This window comes from Podarcis melisellensis (genome assembly GCF_964234715.1).
Source record: "Podarcis melisellensis genome assembly, chromosome: 5".
NCBI classification, from domain to species: Eukaryota; Metazoa; Chordata; class Lepidosauria; order Squamata; family Lacertidae; genus Podarcis; species Podarcis melisellensis.
In genome coordinates this window covers 88,989,183-89,005,986 of record NC_138537.1, presented here as the reverse complement: position 1 = coordinate 89,005,986, position 16,804 = coordinate 88,989,183, and the positions used below count along the sequence as shown (strand labels likewise).

At 45.9% G+C, this 16,804-nt stretch overlaps 1 protein-coding gene across 32 annotated transcripts in view; it reads right to left on the bottom strand.

The window, feature by feature from the left end:
• The window catches only part of SORBS1 (sorbin and SH3 domain containing 1), a 184,868-nt gene that overhangs the window by 3,407 nt on the left and 164,657 nt on the right, over positions 1–16,804 (bottom strand). For 25 of the 32 annotated variants that reach the window (XM_081911683.1, XM_081911663.1, XM_081911684.1 and 22 more), the window contains 5 exons: positions 12,876–13,592; positions 9,840–9,956; positions 4,642–4,701; positions 2,830–3,020; positions 1,541–1,653 (listed from right to left, as the gene is read on the bottom strand). In XM_081911683.1, the coding sequence (XP_081767809.1) occupies positions 1,541–1,653; positions 2,830–3,020; positions 4,642–4,701; positions 9,840–9,956; positions 12,876–13,592 (1,198 nt within the window). The remainder of the gene's footprint in view (positions 1–1,540; positions 1,654–2,829; positions 3,021–4,641; positions 4,702–9,839; positions 9,957–12,875; positions 13,593–16,804) is intronic. The other 7 variants (XM_081911658.1, XM_081911670.1, XM_081911679.1 and 4 more) reach the window with 7 other exon arrangements.

Sequence of the window (16,804 nt, the reverse complement as noted above, 5' to 3'; positions counted from 1 at the left end):
ACCATGTACCGATAACTCTACATCTTTTGTCCCTTTGCTTCCCCACCCTTTTGTCTTTTGCCGCATCTAAATTCTGTTTGTAAGATTCCTTGGGCAAGATGCGCTTTTAAAAATCGCTCGAAAGCGTCGTGCACGCTGATGGCTCCAATTGGAAATGATTAGCTGGAGGGAGGCCCCGTTTCAAAAGAAAAGTATTGGTCTCACGCCACAGAGTCAGTGAGTGGGTGTCAGTCTGGCAATGTTTGAAGAACAGGGCGGAAGGGCAGGGAAGGAAGAGTTGGAAACTGGAGCCAAGCGGAGGGCATTTGGCTTGTGAATGCACAGCACCAGATTCAGGGGCTTGGGCTTGAGCTGAAAAGACTAAAATAGTCTGAAACAGGTTTTTTTTTTTTAATCTATTGGTATGAAACAGGTCTTTACGACCTATTGCATGAGTGATTGGCTTATCCATAATTACAGTAAAAGTAAAATAACGGTCTTCTCCCAAAGGATTTCAGGTTATAAATTGTTTTCGGGTGAGCATGTGAATAATAATTGCCTTTATTAGACAATAGTTGGATCAATTAAACAGCCTCTTGCAGCAGTTGAAGGTTTTAGAGCAGTCTATGTGTGCCGTAATTATCCGGAATTCCAATGGGGGTCAACAGTAAATTTAGTGTTTTGGAAAGATTCTAAGGTAAGGTGTTGGAGAAATCTATTTGCGGTACCAAAATGCATGGCCAATGGTGTTCTATGTTTGGAGGTCGGTTTCCCAATGGCTGAAATTTCAGAGTGAATATCCTCTCCAAACTACTAGCTATATTTACTTTGTCTACATCCACAAAGCCTGTTACAAATCAGAATGCACTAACAGCATGTGTGTTCTTTCTTGAACACCTAGCAATCAAAATTGGTTACTGTTGAGCCTTTCTAAGGAATTAATGGCTATTTTGAGGCATTCTACAGTTAAAACATGCTTGAGGAAAATAAGTTTATATCTAAACATAACCAGGAAATGTTGTTCTCCATCTATACATGCTGGGAAGGAAGGGAAAGGATCATATTTACTAAATGTGGGGGTTCAGATAAGCTTTTCCGCTTAATGAGATTTAATGCTGTACAGTTGTTTAACTGGTGGGTCATATGGCAGAATTTCTTGCTGCAGAACATCAGTGTGTGTTGGGGTCTGAGGAAGTAGAAACTGATTCATGGATCTTTCCCATCGCGGTGCTATTTCTACAGTAGCTTGATAGACCTGCTGCTTGAATCTTGCCCAGGAAAGTTTTTGGGTTGTCAAGACAATTTTCTATTGGTGGGGGGGGGGTCACAGGGAAAAACATTAAGATTTGTAGCTGCTGCTGTTACTGCTAAAATGCATAGCAAACTCACAGCAGAATATATGCAATCACTCCTAGTCAAGCAAATTATCAGAATTATAGCATGTATGCTGCTCTGGCTAACTGTAGATTTTGTGTAAATAGGTCTGTGAATCAAATGGATATTAATTAATGTTCCCGTTAATGTTTTAAAAACGAGTTGAAATGACAGATGTCATGCTCACCAACAAACCAGCCGTCATCACACTTCTCCATGACATCTATGATATCGCCATCTCTTAACTCCAACTCATCTTCATTCTGCGGGACATAGCTGTACAATGCTTGGTAGCTAAGCCTGAAAACGCACAGAAACAGTGGAGGGGGGTAGAATTAAGGGAAGAGATTGCCAGCCACTACTAACAATATCCCTCTTGTAACTAACTTTCTTCAAATACAGATCCAATGATGATGATTCAAATTTGCATACCACCCTATACCCACAGGTCTCAGGGCAGTTACAAGATAAAAATCACAATATAAAAACACAAAATGCATAATAAAACCAACCCAATAATCCCCCCTCCCCAACACATTTAAAAGAGCATTGCATGTCTTTAAGGCCTGGTTAAAGAGGAACATTTTTGCCTGGTGCCTAAAGGTGTATAATGAAGGTACCATGTTTCCCTGGGGAGAGCATTCCATAAACAGGAAATCTGCTGGGATAGGAGTCTAAATTTCCTCTGCCCTCTTTCAACTTTATCCAACAATATTCTGACCGTATTCAGTTCCCATCAGCTCCCTCGCACCCTATTCTGCAACACAGCCAGCCCCTAAATACCGTATTTTTCGCTCTATAAGACGCACCAGACCACAAGACGCACCTAGTTTTTGGAGGAGGAAAACAAGAAAAAAAATATTCTGAATCTCAGAAGCCAGAACAGCAAGAGGGATCGCTGCGCAGTGAAAGCAGCAATCCCTCTTGCTGTTCTGGCTTCTGGGATAGCTGCGCAGCCTGCATTCGCGCCATAAGACGCACACACATTTCCCCTTACTTTTTAGGAGGGAAAAAGTCTTATAGAGCAAAAAGTACGGTAAATGTTGAAACCACGGGACCAGATCAGGTGGTAAGGAGTGGCACGTAGAAACTTCATCCAGTGGCCCTGTGGCACTCTTGATGGCAAAAGTGTCTGCAGGACCTCACCGGGGAGATTATGAGCTGCCACCGCCCTTCTGAAGTCTTCCAACTAGCAGGAAGTTCCAAAAGTCCACACCAAGGTACCACACATCCATCTCCAGACCTCTGATCCATGATATTTTAAAAAATGAAGACGAGTCTGGTAGGATCAATAGGGCACAATTTCCTCTTGTGATCTCAGCCAAGACCACAAAACCAAAATACTGGTGAGTCCCTTGTGTTAAATAAGAAAAGCCATCAAGCTAAAAATTGTGCTGTCTCCTGCATTCCACCCATCAAATGTACGACAGCTGCTGAAATGAGGTGGCGAATGCGTTCCCTTTCGGACCAACTTACAGATCTTGTGGCGCGTGGTTCCTGTCGAGGCTTGTTCCCAGCGGCAGGACTTGCAGTTGCTGAGAAATGATGAAAGATGATTTATTGTCACTATGGGGCCCCTTGTGGCAAGAGACAAGAGGCTGAGAAATTGTGCTGCAGTAATGAACGGACTTTTCCGCAATGTTTAAGATCTCATTGCAAACGGTTTCCTGGGCGGTAGAGACAGTGCAGGGTTGACATCCACGGGGGGGGGGGGGGGGAAACACGTCAGAGGACAGTGAACAGGGGAAAGTGGGGAGGAGGGAGGGATAGTCAGTACGAGATGGGGAAATCCAGTTGTAGCAATCCAGTAAGACAAGACAGTGGTAGATCCAGCCAGTGAAGTGTAGAGGAATCCAGGTTGAAAGCATGGAAAAACAGAGGCAAGATACAGAAGAGTTTGCTATTTAGTTTTAGATATATAGATTGACGTTTTTGTAAAAAAGCAGTAGCAGCAAAAGATACTGGAATTAGCAAGGACGTCAAATTCACATCTTCCAGCTTTGAGTGCGTCATTTCAAAACACATCACTTGCATGCAACCGAAGTTCTCCCCCCAATGCTACAGATATTTAATGCCTGCGTTTCCTTTGTCTACAGTAGCCTTTGTTTCAGAAAATTTCAGCTGCTGTTCCAATGGCCTAACTGCGCACCAAAACTCCACATAGAAGCCAGGTGTTTGCGATGGCAGCTGGTTCAGCTTGCTCTGCACCAGAGCCTCCATCTTGTGTATTTGGGACAGTGGTGGCAAAAGAATTAGGGTTGAGAGTAAAATATATATATATATATCATTGTGCACTGTTGACATAACCAAACCTGCTCTGCCCAGCTCTGGCATTTGGGGCTCCTTTCCCCCCCCAAATACTGGCACGTCTAGACTACGATGTCAAGAAGCAGGTAACGGATGCTTTATGAGTGCAGCACTGCACCAAAATGTTGCAGGCTGAGATACTTCTGGTTCAGGGATACGGTCACTCTGGTTTTTGCTCTCTCCTTCCACAAGTCAGGCCTCATTTTGGGTCAAGTGACTATGCTCACTGGCCTGGGGCTTCTTCCGTGCCCTCCAACATTTCTCCAATTTAAATAAGAGTACGTCCCCCCCCCCCGATGTTTCTCTGATGCAAATAGGGACATCCTATTCCATACCCTCCAACATTTCTCCAGTGAAAATAGGGACGTCCTAAGGGGGGAAATGGACATTTCAGGATGAAATCAGAAACCGGGACAGCTTCTGAAAATCTGGAACTGTCCCTGGAAAATAGGGACACTTGGAGGGTTTTCTGATTTCCTCCTTCCTTTTTTGTGTTTGTTTTGAATGAGGACACAGTTCTTCTCAATCCCTACTATATAACAATCTTTGGACTTCTACCTCCAGAAACATTTAAAATAACTTCTCAGGGTGAATTAGGAAATGACCTGTCCAGAAAATGGGATGGTTTATTCAACCTCATGTCAACATCTATGTATCTCTTCCTCCTTTTCAGCCATTCCATTCCCTCTCCCAGGTGGTTCTCGCAACCCCACCCAACCTCAGTCAGACAACATTTCATGCCACGGAGTTCCTATGAAAATGGTTAGGGGGTGTTTGCTCCCCTTAGGGTTCCTTTCTAGAGATTTTTTTTTTTAAAAAGCACCTGCAAACCTCAGGATTACTGCGAGTCTGCTGGTACCTCTTGTGTACGGTATTGTTTTGCTTACACCTCCAGAAGTATGAAATGGAAATAAGAGAGAATGGCGCTTGTATGAACAATGCTAAAATGGAGCTGCAGATATGAATCTCAGGCGATCTTACCACATAGCTCTTTTCAGATTCTGTGAGATCTGGTCCTGGCCTCAATGAATGATGAGAAGGCTGTGTGATCACCAAAGCACATGGTAAGGGAGACATTTTAGCAAATGCACTAGCAAGTCAAATTCAAATCATAGGAAGAAAGCAAAACAAAAATAAACAAGGGAAATTTGACATAAATGACAGTCGCCGCTGGATATTATTAAACAGCTGTGCCGTAGAGCACATTGTGACTCTGGCAAGAAGGATTAGAAGAAGAGCTAGAAGATGAAATGATGGGTTAGCAAAACAAAGACCGATGTTCAAAAAAATATTATGGCACAGTTCCTCTGGGAGGACACAAAAGAGCACAACCTCTAGGGGAATTACCAGGGGAGGAAACAGAAACATGCAGAATACCTACGAGCACTGCTTTTAGCAAGAAGATGAGCTTTGGAGCCCCTGATGATAGGATTTGCCAGAGAATGAGATGAATTAACCTAGAATTTTTTTATTCTTTTTCCCTCAACATTCTGTAACTCCAGACGTTCTCACGGGGGGGGGGGGCATGTTAACTTTTTCTTTTAATTTACTCATTTATATTTACACACCTATGGAGGTCCTTAGGTATGTTCTTTAATTTTCATGTGGGACCATTTTGCTTCCAAACAGGTAGGCATTTGATCACCCATGTTTCCTATTAAGGGGATTTTTGGTAAATGAATAAACTACAGCCGTACCTTGGATCTCGGAACGACTTGCACGATGAACGGTTTGGGTCCTGAACGCCACAAACCCGGAAATGAGTGTTCTGGAGCTTCCTGCAGACAATCGGAAGCCAAGCCTTGGTTTTCGAACATTTTCGGAAGTCGAATGGACTTGCGGAACGGATTCCATTCGACTTCCAAGGTACCACTGTTTTATGAAACTGCGACGCACCCAAGTTTGAAAGCAAATGGGCCCACAAAGGAAACAACTGTGCGAACTGGCTGAAATATAACTGACCAGGAAATGCAATTAGGTCACCTAGATTAATCAAGATTATGCTATTTTTTAAATTAATTAGCTCACCAGTTTGTGAGCTAGGGTGTTTATGTTGCTTTAATGTAATTGTCAGGGTTTGTGGTTTATTATTATTTAAGGATTATGTTACTTATTTATTATTAGATTATATTATTCTTATGCTTTAGGCATTTCTGTACCTGCGGACCTCTTCATCCCTCCCCCAAAACGTGTGCATTTATTATTTTATTTCACAAAATTTATAAACTGCTTGATTGTAAAGCGGGGTGGGGGGTGGCAAACCCACGTCAACACGGTTTTACAAAGTGGTATGTACGCCTGCCAATTTAAGATTGTACTCCAGCCACAAAAGCTCAGGCCAGAATATATATTTATTTGCCTTTAAGCTGCTACGACCACAGCTGCCCCTCTTGGGGGGGGGGGAAAGAACAAATTGGAGTCCTTTCTGGAGATATGAGAAGCAGGCACAGGTGATGCAGATAGGAAGGCTTCCAAGTTTACACTTTGCTGCTAGTCTCGACTCATTTCCCGTTTCTGTATCTCTCCCTCCCTCCCTTTTATATACTGTATTTTTCGCTCCATAGGGCGCACCGGACCATAGGGCACACCTAGTTTTTAGGGGGGGGGAGGGGAAATAAAGAAAAAAAATTCCATCCCGCTGGCTGTCTTGGCTTCCTCTTTAGCCACGCACAACCTCTCCAGCTGGGAGAGGCTGCTCGCGGCTTTGTTTTTAGCCGCGGGGGTGGGGTGGGGGAAGCCTGAGCTTCCCCCGACCCCAGAACAGGTCTGGGAGCGGAGGCAAGGTTGTGCAGCCTTGCCGCCGCTCCCGGAGCTTGTGGGCTGGGGGAGCGCTGTGAAGGTTTGCGGATAGCTGCCTGAAGCCCAGGGAGCACAGTGGGAGTTGGCACTGCGCTCCCCGGGTTTCAGGCTGCAATCCGCAAGCCTTTGGAGCGCGGCGGGAGTTCCCGCCGGGCTCCGAAGGCTTGCGGATAGCTGCCCAGGGTGCGCAGCGCTGCGTTCCCCGGGCTTCGGGCTGCAGGCTGAAATCCGCAAGCCTTCAGAGCCCAGCGGAAACTCCCACTGGGCTCCAAAGGCTTGCGGATAGCTTCGTGAAGCCTGGAGAGCAAGGGGGTCGGTGCGCACCGACCCCTCTCGCTCTCCAGGCTTCAGCGAAAGCCTGCATTCGCCCCATAGGACGCACACACATTTCCCCTTCATTTTTGGAGGGGGAAAAGTGCGCGCTCATCTCGCTCTATAGGCCGAGGGAGCCGGCGTTTGCAGACAGCTTCTGGGTCATGTGGCCAGCATGACTAAGCCGCTTCTGGCGAACCAGAGCAGCGCATGGAAATGCCGTTTACCTTCCCGCTGGAGTGGTACGTATTTATCTACTTGCACATGATGTGCTTTCGAACTGCTAGGTTGGCAGGAGCAGGGACTGAGCAACGGGAGCTCATCCCGTCACGGGGATTCGAACCACTGACCTTCTGATTGGCAAGTCCTAGGCTCTGTGGTTTAACCCACAGCGCCACCCGCATCCCTAGTACATGGGTAGACGAGCCTAAAAATCCTGGGACACAAATTTTCATACTGACATAAGAAATACAAGACAAACTCGGGGATACCCAAATACCCTGGCTAACATCCTACCAGCTCCATGCCTTCTTAAACATCCCACCTTTAAAAAACTCCTGACAGCAGAGGGACATGGCAAAGGGATGGTATCCACAAATAACAAAATACTGCTCCAGAATCCCACAAACCTCATCTCAATCAAAAAACAATGGGAGCATGACATAAGATAAAGGTAAAGGTACCCCTGCCCGTACGGGCCAGTCTTGACAGACTCTAGGGTTGCGCGCTCATTTCACTCTAGAGGCCGGGAGCCAGTGCTGTCCGCAGACACTTCCGGGTCACGTGGCCAGCGTGACAAAGCTGCTCCGGCGAACCGGCACCAGAACAGCACATGGAACGCCGTTTACCTTCCCGCTATAAAGCGGTCCCTATTTATCTACTTGCACTTAATTGTGCTTTCAAACTGCTAGGTCAAAGAGATAAAGAATTACCTGACATTCAGAAGACATCTTAAGGCAGCCCTGTTCAGGGAAGTTTTTAATATGTAATGCTGTACTGTTTTTAACACTGATTGGGAGCAGCCCAGAGTGGCTGGGGAAACTTAGCCAGATGGGCGGGGTATAAATTATTATTATTATTATTAGGTGGGCAGGAGCTGGGACAGAGCAACGGGAGCTCACCCAGCCCCGGGGATTCGAACCGCCGACCATGAGATCGGCAAGTCCTAGGCGCTGAGGTTTTACCCACAGCGCCACCCGCGTCCCCGGGCATGACATATGTTATGAAATAAACCCCACCCAATGGATTAAACTGGTCAAAATCACCCTTTAATCTCAGCCCCCCCAAAAGGAAACTCGCTTAGAAACTTATCTACAGATGGTACCTAACACCACGTAAGTTGGTGCTGATATACCCAGAAACCTCACAAAAATGCTGGAGAGGTTGCCCCTCTACAGGCACTTGCCTCCATATATGGTGGAATTGTCCCAAAATCAAACACTTTTGGACATCAGTCCTACTAGAAATATGCCAAAGAACAAAGCAGATATTAGAAGACACCCCATAACTGGCCTTACTGAATATGTTCCAAGACGATAATGCACACTCACACTACAAAAAACCCTTAAGCCAGCTACTCTCAGCAGCCAGGAGTGTCATAACTAGACACTGGCGGGACCTGTTCCAGTTCCAGTTCAACTTTTTACAGCACTAGCCATAGGCCATGGCATCATTCAGAAGGAGAGCAAAAAGAAAGACAACAATAACCATAAAAATAATCAGGCACCACACATACAAGATGAGGAGATTTCACCCCTCCCATACCCAAGAACCTCCTGATCATCTCCTGAGGTCTCTGCTGACTCTACAGAGAGGAGGAGCAATGTACTGCTCTCTACTTAATTAGTCAAGTGAGTGAGTCTCTGTGTGTGAGAGAGAGAGTCAGTGTGTCGGAGAGTGAGTGCAAGAGATAGTATTTGGAGATAAGATTGCTGCTAAGAGCAGCTGCACGCACTCAGAGTAGCATTGATGTATGCTCAGAATACTTAGCTCTGTATATAGTTTGTATTATAGCTGTAGTTATAGAATAAAAGGAGGATATTTTACAGAGCTGCTCTCCGAGTGGTTTATACTCTGCAAGACTCTGCACAACGCTGCTGCGCAACGACAGCATTATTGAGACAGTGAATCCGGTGCTCTCAGCTCCAAGCTGTGAGTCCACAGCACTGTGACCAGTTCCTGTGGGAAAGGAGGTCTCTGGCAGTGCTACCCAGCTCGCCTAGCCCAGTTGGGGCTGTAGTGCATGAGTCCAGTTGGTACACTGGCTCCAGGGTGATGCTGACACAATAAAACCACGGTCGTGGCTACTAAAATTATTTGTTGCATTAAATAGAATAGCAGAAGATTCTCAGGTAAGGTGTGCCAAATTAAATATCCGAATCCCCTTTGCAGTTGACTGCTATTTTTTTCTAGTTCTTTCCTCCTGATCTTCTTAGCTGCCAACACATAGAGTGCTACTTTATAATTAACAAAGTCATCAGTGTCGCTCAGCAGCCATTTCACCCTTTCCACCCTATTCAGATGTGTTCCATTCATAAACAGGGGTTTTATAAATTGGTCTCTTGGGTCTATATATAACGGGCACTGCAATAAATGGTGGCGCAGCTCCTCCACGCAGGGTTGTCCATACAGACAAAGTCTCTCTTTGTAATGTACCGTATTTTTCGCTCTATAAGACGCACCAGACCACAAGACGCACCTAGTTTTTGGAGGAGGAAAACAAGAAAAAAAATATTCTGAATCTCAGAAGCCAGAACAGCAAGAGGGATCGCTGCGCAGTGAAAGCAGCAATCCCTCTCGCTGTTCTGGCTTCTGGGATAGCTGCGCAGCCTGCATTCGCTCCATAAGACGCACATACATTTCCCCTTACTTTTTAGGAGGGAAAAAGTGAGTCTTATAGAGCAAAAAATACGGTATTTATCAGTCCAACCTAATCTAATACACATAGCAATTTACTAAATATAAGAGATGTACTTGACCTCTGAAATTCACATGTTGATAAGCAACAGCAGTGAGCATGAAATATCAATCGATGACATTCCCCCCAGCTCCCCAACTCCCGTGATTACCTGTGGGACGTTGACTGTGTGTGAGAGTCTGGGAGGTACTTGTGTTCTAACCGCAAAGGAAGAAATTGCAGAGGGAGACAGAAGAGTAGATGGAGAGAATGGTTTTGCGTTGACAGACTTTTAAAAGGAAGGAAAAGTTGGTCAGCAAAGAAGGGAAATGACCCATCGACACATCATTGCAGCAATGATGCTCTTACAAACAAGAAAACGTCTTCTGAACTCGGTGCAAATATCGTCAACAAGTCCATGCAAAAAAACAGGCATGCCTTTTCAAAGTTGCCGGGACCCATATTAGTATCGCAAGCTTAACGCGCTTTGAATGAATGTTGTTAGGTCAATGACATGATTCCCCTGAAAACATTGAGACAAGAATTAGTGTGCGCCTGGAAATATATTTACTTACAAATTCTATCCCTTTCCGGTTGTTCCTCCACAGGTCTCAAGGGGTTAGGCACACACCATGCATTTTAAAAGTACATTTTAAAGCTGAGAGCTGTAGATTATAAGGGGTCTGGGAACTGTAGCTGTGAGGGGCAAACTACACTTTCAGGGATTCTTGGGGGCAGGAGAGAGGCAAATTTCATGTATTGTGTGTACACAGCCTTATGCCAAAACCAATGTATGAGATCCGGTGTTATGTACTGAGTTGAATAGGATTCAGAATGCAGCAGTCTGATTGGTCCTAGAACAATAGGATTCAGAATGCAGCAGTCTGATTGGTCCTAGAGCAATAGGATTCAGAATGCAGCAGTCTGATTGGTCCTAGAACAATGCAGCAGTATGACTGGTCTGCAGGAGCCACCCAATCCAGCTCCAGATGGAAGTGATTCCACAACCTGATTGGCCTACAGGAGAATTCCGGAATTAGCCAATCACGTGCAGCCCATTGTGTAAATAACGTACATAAAGCAGATACTTTGGGGAAACATTCATTCCTCCTCACCACTATGAGCTGAATAAAGAGCATGACTCCGAGTATATTTCATCCAGCTGAAATAAACACCTTTGGTGCTTCTAAGAGTTTTCCCAGCCTGCATGTTACTAGTCCAGGTCTACAACTCGTTGGCGAGTACTATCATCTCCATTCCTGAGATGGACGTAAACTAATGAATTCCTCTCCAGTTTTGCACACCCCATCCCTACTAAAATAGCCCCACAGCAACCTTTTTTTTTTTACCTCCTATGCAAAAGACCCAGCCCTGCAGCCGACTACCTACCGTATTTACTCAAAGCTAATGCTCACCATTTTGGGGCCAAATTACGTTGTGAAAATTAAGGTGCGCACTGGAGTCTACAGCACATATACATTCGCTGGCAAATGCTCTCTTTTTTCGTTTCAAGGTTCTGAAAACTGAGTTTAGATTTGACGGTGCATTCGACTCGAGTAAATACGGTACTTTCACTGTACCATAGGTTTGCCAGTTCTGCTGAGGTTCAAACCCTCAAATTGGGTGGCTCGAAAAGCAATAGATACCGTATTTTTCACTCTATAAGACGCACCAGACCACAAGACGCACCTAGTTTTTGGAGGAGGAAAACAAGAAAAAAAAATCTGAATCTCAGAAGCCAGAACAGCAAGAGGAATCGCTGCACAGTGAAAGCAGCAATCCCTCTTGCTGTTCTGGCTTCTGGGATAGCTGCGCAGCCTGCATTCGCTCCATAAGACGCAAACACATTTCCCCTTACTTTTTAGGAGGGAAAAAGTGAGTCTTATAGAGCAAAAAAACGGTATATGCTGGAGGCAGAGGAAGGCAATGAGAATCCCTTTCCCTGGAGGACCAGAGAAGAAGCTTTTTCACTGCACTCCTCTACCCCCACCCCTCAGGATTACCATTAGCAGTGGTCTGGGTGAGTGCATCAGTTTTGCTAAATGACACAATAGCTTAAAGAGTGTTTTCCATTTGGGATACCTGAGAAGGGTCCTTACATCTTGCGGGAACGTGGACTACAGCTACTTTGCCTACAGCATTCCTCGGATCACGAAAGCAAAGCTGCTCTCAAGACACATCCTTTGAGAGCCACCGTCCAACAGACTAGGCCAGAGCTTTCCAAACTTTTCATGTTGGCGACGCCCTTTTTAGACGTGCGTCCTTTCAGGACACAGTAATTCAGTTTTACTAGCAAACCGAAGGTCAAACTAACCCCTTTCCAGGAGCGTTCGCACGACACAGCTGCACACTGCAGCCGACGCACTAACGTGTCATGACACACAGCTTGGAAAGCTTGGTGTTATGTACTGAAGTTCTCACCCTGGGCCAGCAGGGGGATACTGTAGATAGTTATGCAAATAAGGGATCGAAAGTGACGTTCAGTGATTTCGCTCGGTGTTTCAGTTCAGTGATTCAGCTCTGCTCAGAGGGTGGCTGCATCTGGCTGTGCTCTGCTCTCCATCCATCCCACCTTCGTCGCCAGTGTTAAGTTGTGGGTGAACATATCAGACGACACAGCGATTCTCCAAACAGCTCTTATTTATTCACAGGCCAGGACAGAACTGAACTGAAGGGCTCAGTCAGCCTGCTTATATAGAGCTCCAGTACAACGTTACTGTAACAACTTTCTAAAACTATCCAATCACTGAACATCACTTTTGATCCCTTATTTGCATAACTATCTACAGTATCCCCCTGCTGGCCCAGGGTGAGAACTTCAGTACATAACACCCTGGACTAGGCTATATATGAGAACCACTTCTCAACCTGGGACCCATCCCAAAATGATCTTCACTCTGGTGACTCTTCCAACACGACTGGCTCAGGGGACAAAGTTTTGCTGTTAGTTGCCATCAAGCTAGAAGGAATATACCAGCTAGAACAGTATTTCCCAAATTTAGGTCTCCAACTGTGTTTGGACTACAGTTCCCATCATCCCTGACCACAGGGATGATGGGAGTTGTAGTCCAAAAAAACAAAACAGCTGGAGATGCAAGTCTGGGAAACACTGAGCTAGTGTGAGCTGCAACCCGGGTCAGTAGCACACACAGGCAACACTCAAACGTACAGCGATGTTAACCTCAGGACACTCATGCAGAAGAAATACCTTGAAGGGCCTGCTTTGATTTTCCCTCTGTTCAACTTGCTTATAATTGCACATGGGGCTACCTCCCTGCTCCTGATACAGCGTGCTCTCCTCAATGGTGTGAAGAGGTTTCTTTTGTGAGCTAACAGCCTTCTCCGGCTCTGACAGGCCCCTCGCCCTACAGATCTCAGGGATGCCACCGCAACTTCTGTCGGCCGTAACGCAATCCTCCCTCTCCATTCTCCGACTCGGCCCTCGGCTCTTCTGCAACTTGCCTTGGCGTTCAGTGGCATCGCTGAGCTCTGAGAGGAAGCTGTCGGGGCTGCAAGGCGAATCGCAGTAGCTCATTTGCGGGGAAGGGGAGCTAGCAAACTTCTCTTCGCTCTGCCGAGCCGCCAGGCTGAGGTTTTGGGCGGGCGACTGAGGCTCGTAAGGGGAGGGAGGCAACGGGGAGACGAAAGAAGTCGGGGTCGAGGAACTGGACATGTTAGAGGGATGGAGGCTGATAGAAGGCGAGGGGCTGGCCACCGCCGAAGGGGTGAGATAGTCGACGTTGCAGAGGGAAGCGTCGGGAAGAGGTGGTAATGGAGGGGTGACGGGTGGAGCGTGGCCACGGGGCGCCCCCAAGGTCAGGGAAATCCACTCGGAGGTGACGGCCTGCAACTCGGGAGACAGGGCTGGGCGCATGGGGGCCAAAGGTGGAGGAGTTGGTGTGAAAAGCAGCTCAGAACTGGGAGACTTGACAAAAAAGAAAACGAGAAAGGAAGAAAGAGAACAAAAGAAAGAAAGAAAGAAAGAAAGAAAGAAAGAAAGAAAGAAAGAAAGAAAGAAAGAAAGAAAGAAAGAAAGAAAGAAAGAAAGAAAGAAAAGGTTATAAAAAATAATAATATAAAATGAAGCGTGTACAGCAAAAGAATGGAGGAAAGTGGAAAAGCCAGTGCATGGCTGAGCACTGACAATTTAGGGTGTTTCAAAGGTTCAGAAATAGAGGAATGGAAACAAGAGCATACAGGCACTACTGACAGCGGGCGTCAAGTTCTGCAGATACATGAAGGTAGATATATGCAGGTTTCAGTATATGGTTCAATAAGGGTGCCATGAAGACATGATTCTAGGAGGGGCGCAAGCTGGCCGCAGCAAATTCCCTAAAAAGCTGGGAGTGGGGGATTTAAAAATCCAGTATGGGTGGGGTGGGAGGAAGGTGAAATCCTCTTGCTGCTCATGATCCCTGAAATTGTGTTAATTTAGCTGTGCCAGATGTTACTGATGGTATTGGGGCGCCACCATGAGAAAAATAGCTAAAGATACTGATTTTCGGGGGAGGAAAGACACGCAGGCAGTGGTGGTAAGATTCAGCACATCTTGCCCTATATCAAAATTTAACATTTCTTTCACATGAATTTTATAACGGTTTCTGTTCGTTTAACAGAATTACACAGCCTACATTCAGACATCGTGCTTATATTGTATTATTTTTTTACTGGTTATAATGCTAGTGCCCCTTTCCTGATTGCTCGTGTTCTTTTGGTATTGCATTACGGAACTGCGGCTTGTTGGCTGAGGAAAGCTTTGGGGTAATTCTTGGATATTTACAAGGCAAAAGATGGGGGGCGGTGGGGGGAGGAAATGCAGTCTTGTTAGAGGTCTGGCCTGAGCAATATAGTTTGATGGGAGATTTCATGAGATAGGAAGGCGGCCATCAAAATCCCTTGGTCCAGTGTATCTGAAGGAGCATCTTCACCCCCATCGTTCTACCCGGACACGGAGGTCCAGCGCCGAGGGCCTTCTGGTGGTTCCCTCCACTGCAAGAAGCCAAGTTACAGGGAACCAGGCAGAGGGCCTTCTCGGTAGTGGCGCCCTTCCTGTGGAACGCCCTCCCACCAGATGTCAAAGAGAACAACAACTACCAGACTTTTAGAAGACATCTGAAGGCAGCCCTGTTTAGGTAAACTTTTAATGTTTGATGTATTAATATTTTTTTGGAAGCTGCCCAGAGTGGCTGGGGAAACCCAGCCAGATGGGCGGGGTATATTTATTTATTTATTTATTTGGTCATTCCCCTTTATAGCTGCCTTTAGTACCTTTTAAGAATTATATTCCCGAGTTTCGTTTTCACTACATTTTGTGTTTTTTAAAAAATATATATATGGTGTGGTGTCCCTGGAGAGGAATTTTAAATTCAGAATGCTTTTGGCAGAGTAAACAGCCATCTGCGCTCCTAGTTTGCCTCCATCTGTCCTCCTGTTCTTCTTTCTCGATGTGAGGAAGTGTAAAGTGATACATGTTGGGACAGATATTGCAGCTTCACATCTATACCGATGATGACTAGGGACAAGTGTTGGGGTGGCGAAAAATGTTACATCTGTGTACTGCAGCAATAGATAGCTAGGACCCACTCTGGTTGCGATTGCAATTGGCTTGAACAATTTTCTATGTCGTATTTTACATTGTTGTAACCCACCCCTGGGACCTTGTGGAGAAGATAGAGTAATTAATATAATACTGAATGTCAAATGCCACGGGATATAACACTGCCAGGATTCTAATGCCTTCCTGGTGCAGTGACATTTGGAACAGTACTGGTCACCCCACCTAGAAAAATGGTAAGAGCTTGGATGCACAAAAATCCAGAAAAAACGACCAGGGTCAGCCTTCCCAAGAAAAAACTGAGAGCATTTGGGGTCTTATAAATGCAGGTGACTAAAAGGAGGGACAGGGATGCGGGTGGCGCTGTGGGTTAAAGGACAGAGCCTAGGACTTGCCGATCGGAAGGTCGGCGGTTCGAATCCCCAAGACGGGGTGAGCTCCCGTTGCTTGGTCCCTGCTCCTGCCAACCTAGCAGTTCAAAAGCACGTCAAAGTGCAAGTAGATAAATAGGTACCACTCTGGAGGGAAGGTAAACGGCGTTTCCATGCGCTGCTCTGGTTCGCCAGAAGCGGCTTAGACATGCTGGCCACATGACTCGGAAGTGTACGCCGGCTCCCTCGGCCAATAAAGCGAGATGGGCACCGCAACCCCAGAGTCGGCCATGACTGGACCTGGTGGTCAGGGGTCCCTTTACCTTTACTAAAAGGAGGGACATGATAAGAGGTTTATAACAGTGTGGAGAAAGGGCATAGAAAGAATTCTTTCTACCTCCATGAAAATCCTAGACTCTATGCAAAGACTAAATTGAGTGAGAGTAAATACAGGAAAGAAAATGAAACACTTATTTACACGTAATCTCTGGAATCTGCAATCACAAGATGTGAGAGGATTTAGATAGCAAGCCTGACAACAGTTCCTTGCTCTGCTGCGGTGAGATTAGCCATGAACCCCGGCCTTCTCCAAACTACAAGTGGTAAACCAAGAACAATTCTGGGTTGTGGCTCGTGGTTTGTATGGAGCAAGGCAAAAAAACAAGCCTGAGTTTCGGCTGGCAGGCTTAGCTCGCAGCGGCGGAACAGAGGAGGAAGGCCACCACAACCTTCTCCCTGGAAGCTGCCAGGTTGAGAGGCGCTAGGCTACTGATTGGCGGTTGCTGGGGAGGAAGAGCAAGGGATGGCTAATGCCTTTATGGCTTCTGTGCTTCACGGAAACATTGTGGGAAACAGGACGTGAAACAACAGGGAACTTTACACCTGTGCTGTTCTTAAAGTACTTAAAGACAGGGGTGCCAATGAGGCCCACGCCTTCCTTTTCCCACCACGTCTGAATGTCTGCCATATAGAAACTCTTAAGTTATAATCAGAGTAGGCCCACTGAAATCAATGGTCCTCAGTTAATTGTGTCCATTACCTTCAAGAGGCCTAATCTTGAATAGGACTAACATTTGATACAACTCTAAATTCTTGTTTTGCGTGAATTTGGCTTTGTTCAATAGACAGGGGACTTATTCACCAAATATGTCTGTTGACATAATAAATGCAACAAACTATATGACCCCTATTTTAATCTGAAGCTGCCTCAGT